The 20,912-nt window shown below is 35.4% G+C and overlaps 1 protein-coding gene across 12 annotated transcripts in view; it reads left to right on the top strand.

Annotated features, from left to right (window-relative positions):
• Positions 1–20,693, top strand: part of TIAM1 (TIAM Rac1 associated GEF 1) — a 196,446-nt gene extending 175,753 nt beyond the window's left edge. For 11 of the 12 annotated variants that reach the window (XM_058184638.1, XM_058184630.1, XM_058184637.1 and 8 more), the window contains 12 exons: positions 1,200–1,379; positions 3,260–3,328; positions 3,529–3,654; positions 5,049–5,157; positions 6,801–6,980; positions 7,827–7,945; positions 9,766–9,874; positions 11,538–11,596; positions 13,385–13,487; positions 15,549–15,636; positions 15,768–15,940; positions 17,927–20,693. In XM_058184638.1, the coding sequence (XP_058040621.1) occupies positions 1,200–1,379; positions 3,260–3,328; positions 3,529–3,654; positions 5,049–5,157; positions 6,801–6,980; positions 7,827–7,945; positions 9,766–9,874; positions 11,538–11,596; positions 13,385–13,487; positions 15,549–15,636; positions 15,768–15,940; positions 17,927–18,411 (1,800 nt within the window). In that variant the 3' untranslated portion in view covers positions 18,412–20,693. The remainder of the gene's footprint in view (positions 1–1,199; positions 1,380–3,259; positions 3,329–3,528; positions 3,655–5,048; positions 5,158–6,800; positions 6,981–7,826; positions 7,946–9,765; positions 9,875–11,537; positions 11,597–13,384; positions 13,488–15,548; positions 15,637–15,767; positions 15,941–17,926) is intronic. The other variant, XM_058184641.1, reaches the window with a different exon arrangement.
• The last annotated feature ends 219 nt before the right edge of the window (positions 20,694–20,912 follow it).

Below are 20,912 nucleotides of genomic sequence, written 5' to 3'. Positions count from 1 at the left end.
TTAAAACATTTGAGAAAGTTTATATTGAATTGTTTTATAGTCAGGTCAGAGCACAATTTTGAGTATGGCACTGGAAAAGAAAAGAAGCATTTCTAATTCAGTCCATTGTGTACCTTGTTTTGCAACCAACTTTTTTGGTGCTTTTGAGTCAGTGTTGACTCCTGGTGACTATCTGAGCTGCTTTCTGCAGTTTTTTTTTTCCAGAAGATTTTTCACAGGTGTTATGCCATTGCCTATTTTAAAGGGCTGAGAAACAGTAAGTGGACCAAAATAACTCAGTTGGGATTATGCCATTGGCAGGATTAGAATCACAGTCTCATGGTTTTTAGCATGAGGCCTCAATCACTACATCAGACTGGCTCTCTGCAATTGACTATGCACACTATCAACACAAATGCTGTACTTTTAAAGACAAATATAAGTAGAAAAATAATATTTTCTTTGGCATGTAATCTTTTGCAAGGAAGTGATATTTGTCAAAATAGTGGCATATAAAATATGCTTCTTTGTTTTGTGGAAACAAGAGATTGTGGGTCAAGGAAAACATAAACAATAGGTTGTGTGTAGTAGGAATAGGTTTCTTTAAAATGAGAGTAGTGAAACAAAAAGGAATGTGTGGAAAATGAATAAGAATTGAATGCAAAATGTGAGTGACCAGTATGAAATATGTAAGAAGTATATTATTTGGCCATTTACGATATAAGGTGAAAGAATTAGGATAAATTTATAAAACAAACATATGAAAGAATGGGAAGAGTGAATGTGAATGTGAATTGAAAGGAAGGAAAAGACTGAAAAAAATGTAGTTGGATGGTTCTGAAGAGTTCATCAAAAAGACAAATGTGAGAAGTTTAAGGAACAAATTGCAATGTGTAGACATTCTGGAACCAAGTATAAAAAGTATAATGGAGATGTATAATGAAGGGTGTTTACTTTAATTAAATTACTTTCCTTTTGCCTGCTACTTTTACATGTTTTACATAACTTCTTATTCCTATGGAACAGCATGATGGATATGGATATGGATATTCTGGAATCAATTGCTGATTTATATTTTTTAAGTTTTGGTACAATATGTCACAGTTTGTTTAATTTGCATTTCTTTGAACAGGAAAATGTAGTTTAAGATGGATAATTCAAAAGAATTATAATTATGGCATTATGAATTCTGGAAATAATCATTTGTTTTAATTTTATAGAGTACAGAACAGGTTGCTGCTTTTTGTCGCAGTCTTCATGAGATGAATCCATCTGACCCTAATGTAACCTTTCAGGAATCTACTGGACCTCAGCAATCCACTGCAAGGCAGCTAACTGATGCTGATAAACTGCGCAAAGTTATTTGTGAACTGCTTGAAACAGAATGCACATATGTCAAGGTAATATGCTGTTATGTGTTAATTTGCACGTCAAAACATGAGCCATTCTAGCAGTTTTCTAGAGTTAACCCACAATGCAAACAAGTTTCATCTCTGCTCTTCTCTTCCTCTGTCCTGTCATGCCAATTTTAGCTTAAGCAGAAGTAAGATAACATCGACTCTTTAAACATCATATCTTCAAAGAAAAAAGATTGAGTGCTTTGCTATATCTCTTTCCTGTTCTCTCTTTATTCTGCTGCCACCAGCTCTTTGAAAAAGCCCTTTGGAGTACAACAGGAGTGCCTCTTTGTTAGCAGTAGAAAAATCAAAGCTGCTCACTGTTTCCTCTCTTTCTTTAGAATAAGGGTTTTCTGTCCTTTACTCTGCTAATAGAGGATCTAAAGTTTGATGCATTCGGTATAGTCGTGCTTATAATAACCAGTTGGTGAGGGTTTATTGGAGTACAGTTAGCAACTGCAGAAGAAAGGGGAGTAAGTTGCGGATCTCAAATATAAAATAAAAAGTTAAATACTACAGATACTTCTCATTTAAAAACAAATTGGGACTGGAATTTCTTTTGCTAAATGACATGCTCATAAAGTATGATTTCTTATGACCACGCCACTTAGAAATGGCAGTTCCAATACTTCTTGTTAAATGAATCCTATGCCATTATTAAACGCGACATCATGTGTCACCATCTGCAACCTCCTGGCAGTTTTCCAACTGACCTTTTTGTGGGAAACTGTCAGTGAAGGTTGCAAATGGCAATCACATGATTGTGGGATGCTGTAATGTCATACTTGAGAGCTGGTCCCCCAGCACCCAGATCACCACTACGTGACTGTGGAAACACTGTGATCGCAACTACGTGGGCCAGTCATAAATACTATTCATTCAGTATTGTTGTAAGGTTGAATGGTTGCTGAATAAGTGGTCATTAAGCAAGGACCACCTGTGTTTCTTAATGCATATCAGGAACGCATATTTCCAATGCCTGATCTTTCCTTGTGACTTGGCAAGTCCTTAAAAGTAGATTCAAAGTCCTGTTTATTAGAGAGAGAGAAATACATTTTGCCCTAAAAAAAAAAAAAGTAAACACAAAGCCTCTAACTACCTAAACTAAAGTTACCATGCGGTAAGATGGGAGGGCAATAAATTTTATAAATAAATATACTATTCCCCTTTTAAAAAAACAGTATAAAGTTTTGAACTGGAAAAGTATTGCGCATAGGTTTTGCTTTTATCATATTTATTAAGTGGAGACAATTTTAAGACATCAAATATAAATCTTAGTATAATATTATTTGACTTTCTAAACCTACTTTAATATTTTCCCAAAATGTTCCTTACTGTGATAAATGCAATACATTAAATGCTTCAGCCTTCCCCGACTAGACATCTTCCAAGATGGCTGGGGATTCTGGGAGTTGCAGTTCCAGAGTATTTTGTTTTACATTGGTAAAGGCTGATTTAAGGCTTTCAAGTCGTGTTTTCAATAGCAATGGTTTTCCTTTTCCCCCTTTGATGACTCATGATACTTTTAGGTTAGTATTTGTCATATTATTTTTCGAATTATATGGATGTTTATTTGGGCCTTTATATCAGGCAACATTGAGTTAGGAATTGGATGTAGCAGGGAAAAGAACCTATGCATTCCCTATGAAGTAGATTAATACCCCAATAAAGAAAATACAATAATATTCCATGCCAAATCAAAGCAATATGTTTTATCTAATACAGAATTTATTTGACAGTAACCAGTAGATGCTTCAAAAAAGTTCCAAATCCAGCATTAATGATGGATATTAAATGACTGAAAATCCTGCAAAGGTATTTGGAATTTGAAGTTTTTAAATTTCTCATTGAAAACTGCTAAAAGTATAAACTTTCATTTTCAGGATTTAAATTGTCTAATGGAGAGATATCTGAAACCACTACAAAAAGAAACTTTCCTTACTCAGGAAGAGGTATAGTATCTTTTGTCTTTTGGTCAAAATAAAAAAGAAACAGTAGATTTTATGTATATATTTCTAAGAGCCAATTTTCCTGAAATTCTTCAGTGATTTTTTAAAATAATGGCTAACAAAGCCAAACTTGGCTAACATAGCACCTACATTTGTTATTGTTTTTATGAAAAATATGCTTTTTATATTTTATTCCTTACTAGCTTGATGTTCTTTTTGGGAATCTGACTGAAATGGTGGCATTTCAAGTAGAGTTTTTGAAAACACTTGAAGATGGAGTAAGATTGGTGCCAGATCTGGAAAAGCTAGAAAAAGTTGATCAGTTTAAAGTAAGCCTTTAATTACAATTCTTTTATTGATAATCAGAAATCCTGCGGCAGTAGTCATATGAACATGTTTTCACAATTTTTAATTTGTTTTTACAAAACAAATCATTTTCTATGATACTACTTTGATGAGAATGAAGTCTTAAAAATAAAGTACATTAGTACTGCAAGCTGCAACAAAGAATAATTGCAACTCCTGTAAAGGCATACATAATTATATATTTAATTCCATGTCCATTTTTGATTAGGAAGAGTTAGCAACAGAAATATTGTTGCCTAAAGTCTTAGTTCAGCAACCCTAACATATCATTGCCTACAAAATAATTGAGGTAACGTTTCTGAATTATAATTGTAGCTTGAATGCTCACTGAAGCAGGAGAAAAGTAATGCCTGCTGAAAGAGTGGTGGTGAAAGCTATTAGCCTCTGACACTTCTTTTTTCTTTATCAGGAATTGTCTATAATTTAAAATGAAGGAATGGGTAACTAAAAAAAGTAGTAAAAAACAGGGCTGAAAAAACATCGGAGGCATTAAAAAATGGCATTAAGTATTACTGTAGGCAGTAATTTACAATAGGGCAATGGTGCATATTCCATAATTCACTGTGATTATGATTTCAGTGCAATTTAATTCATTTAGCTTTTAAAATGTTCATCTGATCTCAATAAGGTGACATGTTTGAATGATATTTGATCCACAGGTATGGGTTTCTTGTAGGACTGTGCATTAAATAAATAATAAGACCAGCCTAGCTGCAGTCATCTCTTTCTTTGTGTAAGATTTTTAATCTAGGAGCTGAGGTCTGTCACAATGCAGCTACCCAGAAAATCTCCCACTTTCCATGTAGAAGTAGGGGAGAATTCTACAGTGGAATAAGTTCTTTTTTCCTAAATGGAAAATTCTCCCATGTTTGGGAATGAGCATGACCAAAAATTTCATATCAATATTTTTTTAAATATTAGTTTAATAAAGAGGAACTTCCTAGCGACCCAATTCTATGCAATATTTTCTGCTTTTAGCAAGAATGTATAAGGGTGAAGGTTCATCCTCCAAGCTTGTGGGCTGGTTTCCGGAAGTTTTGTTACTAGGCTAGGTTTGGAACATGACCCACAAGCTCGGAGAATGAACCTTTACCCTCATCCTACACCCGAGCTATAGATACTTGCCACTATTGGAAAGAGAATGTATATCTTGGTGTTTATTTTGTATTTAATATTTTAAGTGATCTTTCCTACCCTCTGTCTCTTAGAATTTATAAACAAAAAACATTGCTGTAGTAAATATGAAGTCAAAAGTTGTCAATTATTATTTGGGCAATATTTTAATTTTTTTTATGATGTTAAGGTCAACAGCCTGTCCCATCCAAATCTATTCTAATTTATATATTCTTGATCCTAGAAAGTGTTGTTTTCCTTGGGTGGGTCCTTCCTGTATTATGCTGACCGTTTCAAGCTGTATAGTGCCTTCTGCGCAAGCCACACAAAGGTTCCAAAAGTCCTAGTGAAAGGTAAGAGTGGGATATACACAACTTTCTCTGTCCCATGTAGTGTAATTTAGAATTGTCTCAGAGTGTGAAGTTCAAGTTGATGTTGGAACTTTAGAAGACAAATGGGAAAGAGGAATTCTACTTTTCTGGAGAATGAACAAGGCATCCTTTTGTCAATAACTCTTTATTACAAGCTTTAAGTATAGTAGGGAGCCCTACTTCATGGCAGCTAAGGTACCTTCAAATTTTACACTTCTCTAATCATATTACATAGGGACGTGGTGGCTCAGGAGCTAGGACAGCTGAGCTTGTCAATCAAAAGGTCGGCAGTTCGGTGGTTCGAATCCTAGTGCTGCCGTGTAACGGGGTGAGCTCCTGTTACTAGTCCCAGCTTCTGCCAACCTAGCAGTTTCGAAAGCACGTAAAAATGCAAGTAGAAAAAATAGGGACCACCTTTGGTGAGAAGGTAACAGCGTTCCATGCGCCTTTGGCATTGAGTCATGCCGGCCACATGACCATGGAGACGTCTTTGGACAGCGCTGGCTCTTCGGTTTTGAAACGGAAATGAACACCACCCCCTAGAGTCGGCAACGACTAGCACATAAGTGCGAGGGGAAGCTTTACCTTTACCTTTTAATCATATTACAGATTTATATGTAAGGTTACATTTGGTGAGGTTGGTTGAAAAATACTTTGAAATGGAAGACATTTAAGTTCCATGTCTTTTCAGCAATATGAAATGTGAGAGCCTGATTTCTTTTATGTTGAAAAATATAAAGAAAAAAGTAAGCGTAACATAAATTTCTTATTTTCTTCCTATTCCATCCAGTATGATTATTTAACTACTAGTTGACCTCTTGGTATTATCTATACACAAGTAGTAGTTAAGCTACATCATTTTGACTACTTTATGTATTGAATGACCGATGGCCATTTCTTCAGTCTAATATACCAGAAAGTATCATTCACATTTTAAAGATGAAAGCTGGAATAAGTATTATTTATAATTTGTAACTTCTATGAGCATATCACAATACAATATTATTTTGAACATTTTTATTTCAATAAGAACAATTACTCAAAATGCAGAAAGTAGTGACTCATTTTGACTCTGGCTTACATGTATAAGCTAAGTCCTGACTCGTATATGAAATGAACTTGAATTTAAGGACTTCCTGAGATGAAAAGTCACACGATGTCACACATAAAGAACATTTTAATCCAATGTGTCACACATTGGATGTCACACGGAGAGCATTTTAGTCCAATGAGTTTTCAGTTCCAGTGGCTGGGTCTGTCAACTCCTATCATGAGTTTTATTTTGTTTGTATTGGTTGCATTTGTCCATATTTACCACATTAAAAATTAAAATTGATGTGCCTACTGCCGCTACCGCTGCTCACAATTGTTTGATGGAGTTTTAATATTATATTATTTTTCCAACATACTGTAGACTGGCAAATAATTTTTATTTTTGTGGATCTCATAAGAGCTTCTTCGGGTACCCCAGGGATCTAAGGACCATACTTTTTAAGAGACTTCTCAATGCTATTTTGAGAAACTCTTACAAAAGTGAACAGCTAAATAATATGGTAGAAATATTCTGTAGTAGAGCTAGTTAAAACATTATTTCTTGAGATATCTTTTTTATTTTCAAAATATAGCTAAGTCAGACACAGCATTTAAAGCATTCTTAGATGCCCAGAATCCCAGAAGACAACATTCATCAACATTAGAGTCTTACCTCATCAAACCAATCCAGAGGATATTGAAATACCCTCTTCTGCTGAAAGAACTATTTAGTCTCACTGATGCTGATAGTGAAGAACATTATCATCTTGATGGTAAACTATTCTTCTAATTTTTCTTTTGTTGGTACTTTTGGTTTTGCCATTGTTTCTGATAAAGTTTCTTAACATATTAGAAAGTTACCAATGTCTGTAAGAGATATTAATGTATCTGAAAGTATATAAAGAATGGAGCATCAGTGACTCTGTGATAAAGATGATGGGCAATGATTAAGAAATGTTCATTGTATGTTTTCATACTTAAATAAATTTGCAGAAACCTCAGTTGCGTATTTTTAGGGGTCTTGCTTGAAAAGTGTTCAAGTGTTATCCTCTATGACTGCATATAAAGACACAAAATAGGACCCTTTGGTTAATTGTACCACATATTTAGATGTGTATTACATTGCTTCAATACATGCAGAACATTCAGTTTTCTATACATCAGTGATCAAAGTGTAAGTTAACAAGGACAATGCAGTGTGATAACACAAATTTGGTATGACCATTATAAGTATGAGAACAGGATGTAAATAACTTTTTCCAAGGCTACTGTAACTTTGAACCATTGTTTAAACCTGTAGTCTTTAGATTTTATGAGACTAGTTAAAAATGCAGCTTGTTCACTTTAACTGCTGCTCCTTTGCTTACTGGGTGAGAGTAGACATCTTATTTAGTTGATGATCAGAACCCTAAAAATGACTGAGGCAATAATGCAAAAGAAAATGAAGCTCCTCCTAACCAATATAGCATAATATAATATCATCATCGTAGGACCATACTGAAGTATTAAAATTATGATAGATTTTTTAAAAACTATGACAGAAAAGAGTTTTTCCATGTTTACTAATATAATCAGGTCAACCCTGCTCTAATCTTTTTATATTGTTGCTTGTCTTCTAGTGGCCATAAAAACAATGAACAAGGTTGCTAGCCATATCAATGAAATGCAGAAAATCCATGAAGAATATGGAGCTGTGTTTGATCAGCTCATTGCAGAACAAACAGGAGATAAGAAAGAGGTACCCAGCTATGAAAATCCTCTCTCAAAGTGATGTAAATAATGATGTTTAACCTTTGTTAGATTATATCAGATATTACCACCTGGATGTTGTAAGGAGGTGGGCTCATATATTATAAGGAAAGAGAAAATAATTGGAAAGAATTGTCAGTTACCCTATAAGCGAGGCACATGAAATCTCAGTATTAATATTTTGACAAAGATTCTCCGTCATCCACGTACTTAGACTGAGGAAGTTACATGGTTGAGCAGTGAAACAAAATTAACAAAAATCAATCCAGTTGCCATGACTCAATTTTCAGATAACTCTACCTGGGTGACTGAGAATCTTCATTGACATATTGCCATGTATTTTGGGGAAGAAACCCTGAATTGGATACATTCCAACGACTCTCTGCCTAGCCAGGTTGCTCAGACTGAGGAAGTTGCTTCGGTGAGCAACAAAACATCTCAACAAAAATAAATCCAGTTGCCATAACTCAGTTTTCAGACTCAGTACTTTTTGCATTTATTATTGCATGCATAATCTTATCTCTTCAATCATGACAGGCATACTTAGGTCAGTCATGTGAGTGAAAATCTGCTTCAGTGTGTTACACATAGTGTAACAAAACATTACATGGTGAAATAACTGGGTTTGAGGTTTAGTTTCCTTTTGTTAGACATTCTATAAGGAAATGATAGCTAGAATTTTTTAGATATATTTGAAACAGTTTTAATACCTACAGTATAATGTACCTGGAAAATTATTTGGACAATAGTTTTAAGATTAAAAGGTACACAATAGGATGCTGATACTAATTTGCTTTTTACTTTTGCTTGAAGAAACAAAGCAAGACAAAAAGCAAGATTTCCTTCCTTTTGCTTTTAATCTCTTTTTTTCCTTTTTCCTTTTCTTTTTGTTGCTTTTCTTGTTTTATTTAGATAAATATTTGGATAATTTAGATAAAACATTAAAAAGGGAACAAAAAGAAAAGAAAAAAGGAAGAAAATAGATTAAAAGAAAAAAGGTGAAAGTGAAAAATTTGGGAGTATGTCTATACGTCAGCTCCTGGCCCATTTTGGCACTCTCACAAAGCAAAGCAGGGCTGGTCCTGTTTACTTCTTTATTGGGAATGCAGCCATGACAGCTGTTTCATGTTCTGGAATGTATGAACTTAGCACCTGGTTGCAACACCTGAGAGCTGCTCTGTCCTTTCTTGAGCCTGTGTGGCTAAAGTCAGAGAATCCCAGGAAAAGGAGGCTCAAATTTATTTTCAATTTTTTTTAAAAAAATTACTATATAAAGAAAGAGCAACAATTTCAATGTCTATATAAACAGTGGGTTGTCCGGTTACAGTTAATTTGAGTAATAGTAATAATAATAATGTTCATTAGTAGTGATCATATAATAACAGTATTTTCTCCACATAATATTAATACTTAATTGTTAATACTAAATCATATTGATAATAAACATAACATAATAAACCCTCATGATAAAATAAATCCTTTGCTTATAATTTTAAATATTATAACTTCTGATTCTGTTATTTAACCATAGATAAAACAAATCCCATGTTTCAAAGTATTCCGTATCTTCCTTCTCTTTAATTCCAAGTGTTAATCTATCCATTTCTGCACATTCTAGTATTTTTTGTTTACTATCTTCTCATCTGTGGGGACCTTTCCAATGTTGTGCAAATACAATTCTGGCTGCTGTTAACACATGTTATATTAAATACATAGTCCCTGTATTATATATCAAATTTATTTTCAATGAGTTTATTAAATGCCTTTTAAAAACTCTCATTTTCTTTTGCATGGGCATGTGACTGGCAGGTGGCAGATCTTTCTATGGGAGATTTGCTATTACATACCACAGTCATCTGGCTTAATCCTCCTGCATCACTTGGAAAGTGGAAGAAGGAACCTGAACTGGCAGCATTTGGTATGTGCTTCTTTTCAGAGAAAAAGCAAAGAGTGTTTCATATAAAATTAAATAAAATATGCATGTATAGTTTCCAATGACACCACTGAAGGCATGCTGGTGGGGGGGATTGTCAAGATGGCAATCACAACTGTTTAACTTCCTCACCCCTCTGTTTTATGTGGGTCACATCAGACAACCCTACTTTTGGCATAAAATGGACTAATATTTGAGGCAGATTGCCTGTTATGACATTGGATTTCAAAGCGTAAAACTGATTCCTAGATTCATAGGAAAGCTTGATTAAATATCCAAAAATGTTGGAAAACAAATGAGTAAGATTTGACTTTGCAGTCAGGTATTTTAGGCTACCCCTCCCCCCTGTGGCACACTTTAGAAGCTTGACTGGAAATGATGAGTACCAAAATACATTAGATTTAGGGAAATTGTTTTAAACTGTTGGTATTCTTGTTTTTAAAGACATTTTAAGAAGTAACAATTTAGGGCTTTGGAGTCTGTTTTTATACTTAGTATGCATCTATTTAAACTTTACAAGCTTAATAATATTGCAAAGCTCTATAAATCAGGAAATATAAAAAAGCTGTGAAATGTAAAATAGATGGCTTTAGGCAGTAGGTCTTATTTTTCCTTCCATCTTCAGAGTTCATCCTTCAGGGAGATTTGCTGAAATGCAGCTTGTATATAAATGTTGATTTTGGTTCTTTCCATGCATAATGTGTTTCCATCAGAGAAATTCCCTGCAAATAGTCTAGGAGTGAACGTTAATTTATGTAATTTATGCACTATGTAATGTTTAACTTTTTCTTCACAATTTTGAAAAATTATTAAATGAAAGTTTTACATTTTAGAACATTTTTAATTTCATAGGGGCTATTTACAGGTATGAATAGTAAATTATACTTATTAAAGTGCTTATTCTAGAGCAGGAGTGCCAAACTTGATTTCATTGAGGGCCACATCAGGATTGTATTTGACCTCGGGGGACCAGGATGGGCATGGCCAGGGTGAGAGTGACCAGCTCGATGTCACTTGTGTCGGGTGCACCTCTGGTGACCTGAGCACTCTGCCAGCACAAACAGGCTCCCAAGCTCTGTTTTCGGCTGGGACAGTTTCCTGCAATCCTCTGCCAGTGAAAATGGAGTTTAGGAGGGCCACTGGCCATTTTCACTGGCAGAGGCACTGCAGGCCAATCCTTTGCTGTTTCCAGGGTGGCCCCGCGGGCCAGATCTAAGCACCCCTGCTTAGATCCGGCCCCTGGGCCTGGAATTTGACACCCCATTCTAGAGTAATCCTCTTAAGTGAATGAATTGACTCTTATTGGGAAGATCCTCAAATCCCAGTAAATCCCAGTTTAAATATACAATTACAATTTATAACCCTTTATCAACGAAGTAAGTGCCATTGACCGTTAAAAACATTGAGTATTATTTTTTGTCCAGAATAGATATTACTTCAGTTTATCTGGCTATCACATATTTAGAAAATTATGCTCTTTCTTTTTGGCATATGAGGAAGGCTACTATATTTCTGTATGGACCTTAACTTTTGGGGTGTAGAGGAAGAAACTTTGAATATTTTCCATAAAATTAGTAGCGAATATTTTTTTCTGGTTGTGCATTGGTAAACTGCTAACTTCCTATGTTTGCATTTTTTGCCCCTGTAGTATTCAAAACTGCTGTGGTACTTGTATATAAAGAAGGGGTGAAACAGAAGAAAAAATTGGTAAGTTTCTGAACTGTAAATAATAATAATCAACAGAAAGGTGAAATATCCTATTAGATTGGGATAATTAGACAGGTCATTCTAGCGATAATTATTTTAAACTATTTTTAGTTGTAAACTGAATGCTTGGAAAGAACAGTCAAAGCTTTCCCTTTTTAATAGAGTGATTTATTATTACTATCAGTTTTTTCAAAAGCAAACACCTTGGATATACATATTCTGTCTGGAAACTAATTTCCTAATATATGCTCATACAGATCTCCTTTATCTTCTTTTTCATTGTGTCTTTTACTTTCTTACTCATCATTTATTTTATTGTTTTTACCATTTTATTATTGTTTTATTTATTGGTTTTATTATTGTTTTGATGTGCCCAGAGTTGCTTAAGATGGATGGCCTTATAAATCTTTCAGATAAATAAATAAACCATGCAGATTAGGCAAATTTTGATTGAAATATCCTGTGCTTGAAATAGAATTGCATTTAATAGAGTTGGAAAGAGCTGTTAGGGCCATGCTATATGATAATCCAAAATTTTAAAATAGTAAAAATCCATTATATCAGATTATTTATTATCAGATAATCAGATGATTATCTGGTGAATGGTAAACCAATAACTTCTTTGGGCAATTGATACCTTCCTAACATCTAACCAGAATTTGGTGTTTTGAAATTAAATATATTAGTCTGTGCCCTGCCATTTGTGGTGATGTAGAAAAGGGCGTTACATTTTTAGGGTGAATCTTTTAGATTGTTAAACTATGCCCCACTCACCCACTCTCCTTGGTCTTTTCAAGGCAAACTGATTTTATTTTTTTCATTGTTTCTTCATCGGATTTGATTTCTGATCTTCTAATTATCCCCGCTGACCTTTTTGAAACCTGTTCTATTATCTATGAATTGTTCTTAAAATATTTATAATGTTCTTAGAGAAACTAGACAAAAGTGAAATAAATTAAAATTGTATCTTCCTATAATTAATGAAATTATAATTCTGCTGGTGTAGAAACTGCACTTGCCTTTTTTGCAGCTGTAACGCCCTACCAACATATATTTAATGGAGAAAACTTTTAATTGTTTGCTATGTCAGATATAATTATAAAACTTTGATGGATAACAACAACAACAACAACAACAGAGTTGGAAGGGACCTTGGAGGTCTTCTAGTCCAACCCCCTGCCCAGGCAGGAAACTCTACACCATTTCAGACAAATGGCTATCCAACATTTTCTTAAAAATTTCCAGGATCATTATCTGTTCTCTAATTTGGGTACAAAAATGATTCAGAAGGCAATACTCTTGAGATGAAACAGAGATCTTCTATTATACCCCTGTGACATTTGATCTTAATCTTTTTCTGCTTGAGACAGAAATCTCAACCTGTTTCTGCCTGAGACAGAAAAACTATTCAGCAAGATAATGGTGGCTCTGATAATCAAATTAAGGGAATAATGGAATGACAATATATGAGGACCCAGATTGTTGGGGGAAATATGCTGACTCTGTAAACTGCTTAGAGAAGGCTGTAAAAGCACTATGAAGTGGTATATAAGTGCTATTGGTATATAAAGTTACTTTTTCAGATGGGAAATTATCATGAGGGGATGAAACAATGAAGCCCTTAGGGAAAACTCCTATAAACTTCCTTAATTCCATCACTTTCTTCACTGTGTATTGATCAAGACTGAAGGCTTTTGTAGATATTTTAAACATTTGCTGTGAAACAAACCAGTTTTCATACTCTTAATATAATATCATTAATAATAAAAATTGTTTTTCCCTACATAGGGTGGATCCCATAGGGCTTCCATTTATGAAGACTCAGACCCATTTCGTTTCCGTCACATGATTCCCTTGGAGGCTTTGCAGGTCCGAGCATTGGCAAGTGCAGGTAGGGTTAAATAGCTTTGTTTATGATTTTTTTTTTAAAAAAAATCTGGTTATTGTAAAACTTCACTTTTGAAGAAATACATCCCGGTAGTTACCAAACTACAAGTACAGTAAGTATATAATTTAGCAGGAAAAGCCAATTTATCAAAAATAAGAATTACAAAATGAACAAAAAATAGCAGAAAAAATAGTAGGATTATATTTGATAACATGTCCAAATGGGCCCTTTTGGGGTAAATATGAGTGTTAGCTTGAATTCTTGTTGTTTTCCTGTTTTCTGAATTTCAGAATAGGAACCTCATCAGAGCAGGAATTGGGTAGCTCAGTTGCTTTCACACTTTCTTCTTTTAAAGAGAGTTAAACCCTTAGTGATTGAACATTTAACTTCACAATAATTCTGATAGTCAACAAAATTACTTAAAGGAGTGGGAGCCCATCATTATTTTAGTGTTTGAACTAATGCTTGCTAAACATGGCTTTAGGAAGCTATTTCTGCTTGTCTCCCTTTTTTGTGTTTACATTGCTTATCAATCACCACAGCATAATTATTTCTAATTGGCCAGAAAACCTTTTTATCCATCTCCTCTAAAATTCCCCTCAGTCATTGTTTCCCAGCCTCCTTTCCCCATGAAGCAAAAACGGGCCATTAACAGGATTAACAAAGCTTTCCCAATGACTCTTGTTCTTGCAGATACATTTAATCTTTAAAAATGTAAAGAAAGTTGAATCTTACCTGTCAGATTATCTTTCTAACATGAAAATAGATTTGAATTGTCCTTAATGCTTTCGCAATTTTTTTATCATGTGTCTCTGTGTGTGTGTATGTGTATCATCTGACACAAATTCTGTTTTCCGATATAAAATCTGTAGCCACAAAGTATAACTAGAGCGATCTGCCGATGCTTTTCAATTCCTAATATGTGTTCCTAATATGAATGCTGATGTGCACTGCCTATGGTGTGCCTGTAGGAGTTTTTAGATTCACCACTGAGAGATTTAATTGTGATGAGAGTGGGATCAAGCAAGGGAACAGCAAGATACCTTAATTAAGTCACTGAAAGTTTTCATGACCTATGAGATTGTTGTTCATTTTCATGTTGTACCATGAGTGACATTGTAGGTATATGGATAATATTGTTTTTGTAAATACAATAGCACCTACATTTATATCAATAGGTGACAGGGTAGTTATTTTTTAGATCGCTTTTGTTGCTTTAAACTTTGAAATTTGCACTCTGTGGTTTCTCTTTAACAACCAAACATCCCATTCAATGCAGCCAATGGAAAGTGATCCAAAGGTGTTTTGTACAGGTCTTTTTGTACATGTCTAGAATTCATTATTGTAGAGTTTCAATAGATAATGTAAAAGTTGCCTATTCTAGTTTATATAAACTTCCTTGACTTTACTTTTTAGATTTTCATTTTCTGGCTTAAAAAAAATAGCATCAGTAATGGTATATTCACCCACAGCATAGAAGCAAAATTGTATTGACAAAATAAAATGGCATTTACTTAAGAAGATCCTTTAAAATTGTTTACATTTTATTATTAACAAAATGGTTTGAATGGGAGTCATATGCAGTCCACTCTGAAATGAATGGAGGGTGTCTATGCAGTGCTGCAACCGGCTGCAGCTGTTTATGATGCTACAGAGACATCCTTGTAGGAGTATTGTTTTCTTGGGAATGTCTGACAGTGATGGTCTTTAGAATCATTCATCACGTAAGAAAAGTCAGGGTAAGAAAAAATTATACCACCTTGTAGTACCAGTCTTGGACATTGGTAATGGGAAGATGCTTAATGTGATGGGATTGCAACTATGTTAAGAAGCTTTTACATGTTTCGGTCATTCCATGTATTCAGCATGCCATGGAAATAATCCGTCATTTCACAGCATCACTTCTGGGGCTATAATTCTTGAACCACTTAATATTATGTATTTCATTCACTAAGCTAATCATCACACTAATCTTCAAATTTCAGTTGTGATTGTTTTTGAAATGCTTTCAGTAAATAACAAGTCAAGATGTTGTTTTGAAAATGTTCTTTTCTCTTTGTCTAGATGCAGAGACCAGTTCTGTCTGTGAGATAGTTCATGTGAAATCTGAGTCTGAAGGCAGGCCAGAGAGGTCATTCCATCTTTGTTGTAGGTAAGGAGTGAGAGTTTGCAAAATTATATTACCATTTACCTAAATAAATAAATAAATAAATAAATAAATGTCAATATTCTGCTGACAGACCAGCACGTAACTGGTGTGTGTTCTTTCTTTCTTGTTTTCAGTTCCCCAGAACACAGGAAAGATTTTCTAAAAGCTGTGCATTCAATTTTACGAGACAAACACAGAAGACAACTTCTTAAAACTGAAAGTTTGCCCTCATCACAGCACTATGTCCCATTTGGAGGAAAAAGGCTCAGTGCACTGAAAGGTGCAAGGCCAGTTATGAACAGGACAGGTACTCATGATTAAAGTTTGTTAAAGCACTCCAGAAAAGGGGGGGGGAAGGAGTTTAAGAGCAACAAAGAATGTTCCTACTTACTATTGGTTCTGCCCCTCCCTCCACTCATACTGTACTTTAGTCTCTCACATTATATACCTGCAACAGATTAGTCTTGAGAGAATTTGCAAAGCAAAGCACCATACACACAAAGAATACTTTTCCTCATTAATATTTTTATCCCATTTATTGTAGCTTTAGAAACGTGTAATAAGATAGTATTTAATTAATAATTAATTGCCATAGTGGCAGATTTATGTAACATAACTGTTATTTGACTATTGTCGTGTCCCACTCCTCCGCTGACGGCCGGGTCAGGGAAATCCGAATCAGGCTTGCCTCTGCAGCTCTGCCCAAAGTCCTAGCAAAGTCCTCAGAGCAGGCAGGAGACCAGTAAGTGACTTCAGCAAGATAAGTTCGACTTTGCCTGACTCAGAGACTGCCAGAAAGCAGATCCTTTATATAGGCCATGGGGTGTGGCTCCATGACTCAGCACTCATTAAGGCCTGCCCCTCCCTTCCTTCTGTTGCCTCCGCCTATCCAATCTTCTGATGCGAGGGTCACTCCAATCAGCTGTTGTTGGAAGTAAACTTTCCTCAGGCTCACATGCTGTGGAGGAGGGGGAGGGGTCTAGCTGCTCCGTTTGCCTGGGCATGGAGCCAGGGCTGGGGCCGGGGGATGCTCCCTCCTCTGCAGCCTGCTTGGGCATGGAGCCAGGGCTGGGACCGGGAGGTGCCCCCTCCTCTGCAGCTTGTCTGGGCATGGAGCCAGAACTGGGGCCAGGAGGCATACATTCCTCCGTGTTCGGGAGCAGATAAGCAGACCCCGGCTGCGGTGAGAGCGGACAAGACACAACAACTATATAGTAATGTTGTGAAGTGTGAAAGGAAGCTGAATTCACAAAACTCCACATCACATTAAATATCAGCTCTCTGTGTTTTGCCCCATGACTGCTACTTTTGCTTCTCTTCAAAAAGTCTGACATATAGTGCTATTGAAGCACTACTGAATTGCCTTATCTGTTAGGATATCTTAAAATAATGAAGTGAGATGTAATAGCGGACCACCGAGTCACATGTTTCAGCTCCAATGGTCCAGATGTTAAAATTAAATCAAAGACATTTCTATCTACTGAAGAAGGAAAAAATACTACCTTTTCCATTATCATCTAATGTTAACTACAGGATATTTTAAAATTTACAAGGCAAAATATAACCTTGTATATAACTTAATTTCTCTGCCTGGATGATTTAGGTGAACATTTTCAATGATTATTGATAGTATCATCAATTTATTTCAGGCATTGGTCAGAAATATATATTTAAGGTGTGTGTGGCTGTACATAGACACACATGGACACATATAGCACAAATAGATTTTAACACATTCAAAGCATTTATTATTTATTTTGTATTTCATTGTAAATATAGCATAAATAAATAAATTTATATTTTGTGTTTTTAAAGTGCTCATCCCCCTCAAGGAGATTTAGTAGCCTTTCTTCATGTTGATTAGTTCCTCAAGTCATATCTTGTCAGATTTTACATGTTTCATTGGGATTAATTATCAGCTAGGGTTGGGATGGGGGGCAAGATGACTCAGTGGTTAAAGATGCTGAGCTTGTCAGCTGGAAATGCAAGTACTGTGCAGCGGGGTGAGCTTGCCCCATCTCCTCCCCACCAAGCAGTTCAAAAGCATTCAAATGTGAGTAGATAAATAGGTAGCAATTTGGTAGGAAGGTAACAGCATTCTGTGCCCCTTTGGTGTACAGTCATGCTAGCTTCCTTGGCCAAGAAATGGAGATGAGCACCATCCCCTATAGTTGGACATGACAGGGCAAACCTTTACCTTTATAGTGAAAGGAAGAATGCAAGGCTAATTTTAAAAATATTCAAATTTCTCTTCATAAAAGCATCTGGGATTTTATTTTTGTGTGTGCAACAGTGTCTGCCCCAAGCAAGTCACTCGGGAGGAGAAGGCGACGCCTAGCTCGAAACAGATTTACCATTGATTCAGATGCTGTCTTTGCCAGCAGTCCTGAGAAAGAGACCCATCAGACATCCAGCAATAAGGACACTGACCGCTGGGTAGAAGAGCAGTTTGATCTTGGTCAGTATGAAGAACAAGAGGACATAAAAGAAACAGATATTCTCAGTGATGAGGAGGACTGTTGTGAGCCTTTGAAGAACACCATGGTTGAAAAAGAACTCCAGGAGCAATTGCAGTCAGCCTCTATTACAAACAACCAGTCATACCGGGGAACCAAAACACGGTATACTATGGGCACACACGCATCCAGAATGGCTCAGTTAAAGAAGCAAGCTGCTCTGTCTGGAATTAATGGTGGCATGGAAGGCAACAGTGAAGAAGTCATCTGGGTTCGCCGTCAAGACTTTGTACCATCAAGAAAATTAAACACAGAACTTTAGAAGTAATACTTTCTTGTTAGATGCTAGGTGTAGGTGAGCCCCAAATTTACCCCTTATACATTGTGGAGAGCCATCCCTTAGAATGCATACTTGCACATATAGTAATGGCAGCTAAACTCGTTGAAACTACAGCCTCTTCTCCTATTTTTCCTTTAAAGTAGTATAAAAAGGAGAAGTGAAGCAAAATTTGGAAATAGAATGAGCTTGAGTCCTTCTCTATATAGTACCAAGGGCTTTATTTATTAAAAACAAATCAGGGGCTGCATAATATAATAGGCTGCATAGATATTGCTAAAAAACACAATGCCGTGGGTGTTTTTCTTAAAATATATGCGTGCAGCAAATTAGCTTAAGTGATAGCACAACAGCAAATGAATTTTATATGTGATAAGTAAAATCATAGGTTCATCTTAAAAAAGTTGCAGCAAACAAGGAACAATTGTCCATGGCTGCAGCAGATTTCACTCTTCAAAACTCAAAGCTATTCACCCTTATCCAGCAAGGGCAATCTATTCTGTACATGGAATTTCCTTCTTTCTAAGGTACCACAAGTGGGAATGGTGTTGAATGGAGGGAACAAACTTGCATTCAGCATTCAAGGACATACATACAAGGGATGATCTGCACTGCACATGCACTGCTAACCAGATGTTTGACATTACCACTGCTGAGTAGTCCAGTCGCTTATTTACAGGAACTAGAACCAGCCTTCCCTTTCTTTTCTCCTTTAACAAGTTATAGCCTTTATAGTGCCAAACATCTCTAGTAGCTGAGGTAGCTGCATGCAGTAGCATTCACAAAGCTTCCTGTTGCGAAGTGAAAATCTCTGGATTTGGTGATGCCATGTGTATTTTAGGGATGTATGAGGGAAAATCTGGAATTTATGTTGTGCTGAGTTCTTTTTGGTCTGTGGTTAGTTTAATGTCAATGTTGGAATTTCTAGTTTTACATAAAAATTATAACAATGCAGAACTTTTTTTTTCAACTTTAAAGATCAAAATTCAACACTTGAAAATAGTTTTCTGTATGTTACCTAAATTGCAAAGGCACAAATGAATGGGGATTTGATGGTGTTAAACTGCAATCTTAAATGCAATGACTGAAGAGTAAGACTGACTTTCAAGTAGACATGCAGAGGGCTCTGGTGTTTGGTTCCAAGTTTGGGCTGTAAAACAAACCTTTCAAAAAGGGTTTGAAGATGTTGGTTGTATAATCTGAACTGCAAACTTTTATGGACAAGCTCATTTCTGTAAAATGCTCCACATATTTGAGACTGGAATTAAGTTAGCAAAGTCAAATAGCTGAACATCCAAGGAGGTTAAGTTAATCCCTGCTGTGATTTTGTTGCAGTTGGTAGGATTTCACCTTGGGTGACTTTGATCCTCCCTGCCTGATCACGTTAGGCTCAGGAAAAATTAAATATTTTATGGCCAGAAAAGCTGACCTCATCTTATCCATTTGCGGTTAGTGTACATTATTACTTGATTCCCTCTCCACACTATTAGATAATATAAACAATATATTAAACAGGCAACTTTCAATTACATTTAAAATTTCCTATTTAAACATCTATAACAGGGTACAGATACAACTTATAATCAAAGATTTCCAAATAATTTTTAAAGCACTTTTTTCTTTTTAAATATTTATATGGCTTCCCCGTCTTAGTTTTACTCTGCAAAAATGGGAGGATTTGGGGGGGGGATTTTTGTTTTTCAAGTGGGATTCTTTTCGGACCTACTGTTGTTTGACACATTAGTAGGTATATTGAAAATCTAAAATTTTGTAGTAGCTTTAGGGAATACATTTTGTATAATTAGCTATGGCTATGTTTGGTGACATGAACAGGAAATATTACCCAGTACCATCTGCTGTCTTATGTCCCAACCAGTATTGACGTGTCACCTGTTTGATTCTCAGTGCACTATATTCAGTATTTTGATAGTTTTATTCTCTCAACTTTTGCTATTTTTTAACCGTTTTATTAAAAAGCTTTCTAAGCCCTGTGTATCTCATCATATTAAAATTAAACCAGTTGTGTACCAACTTATTAGACATTACAATGCTTTTGCTGTCCCCAGTGGAATACAATAAGCCTGTGAAATGCTGGATGTCCTGTGCTTGGAGGGTGCCATTGTTCTTGTACATAATATAATGACCTGCCAATGTCAAAAGTTCTTATATATTTCTTTTATAAGCTGAAAGAAGGTCTATTTTTATGTTTTTAGGCATATGAATGGAACGTTGTAAATGCCTGTCAAATAAAATAATGTTGAAAAATATTGGGGGAACATGTTCTTTTTATTTTAGTTCAGTATAAAGCATTTTGGTTATATTGGCTGGAGATTTGCAGAGTTAATACCAATTTATCTGGAGTACCATAGATTGGAAAGATCTTTTAGTAGACACAAGGACAACAGATACAACCCAAGCAAACTTAGCATCTTTCTATATCTTAAATTAAGAATAATTAAACCAAAATCACCCAGATTGAATTTCTA

This window comes from Ahaetulla prasina, chromosome 5, assembly GCF_028640845.1.
Source record: "Ahaetulla prasina isolate Xishuangbanna chromosome 5, ASM2864084v1, whole genome shotgun sequence".
Classification (NCBI taxonomy): domain Eukaryota; kingdom Metazoa; phylum Chordata; class Lepidosauria; order Squamata; family Colubridae; genus Ahaetulla; species Ahaetulla prasina.
This window is presented reverse-complemented; position numbering and strand designations above follow the sequence as displayed.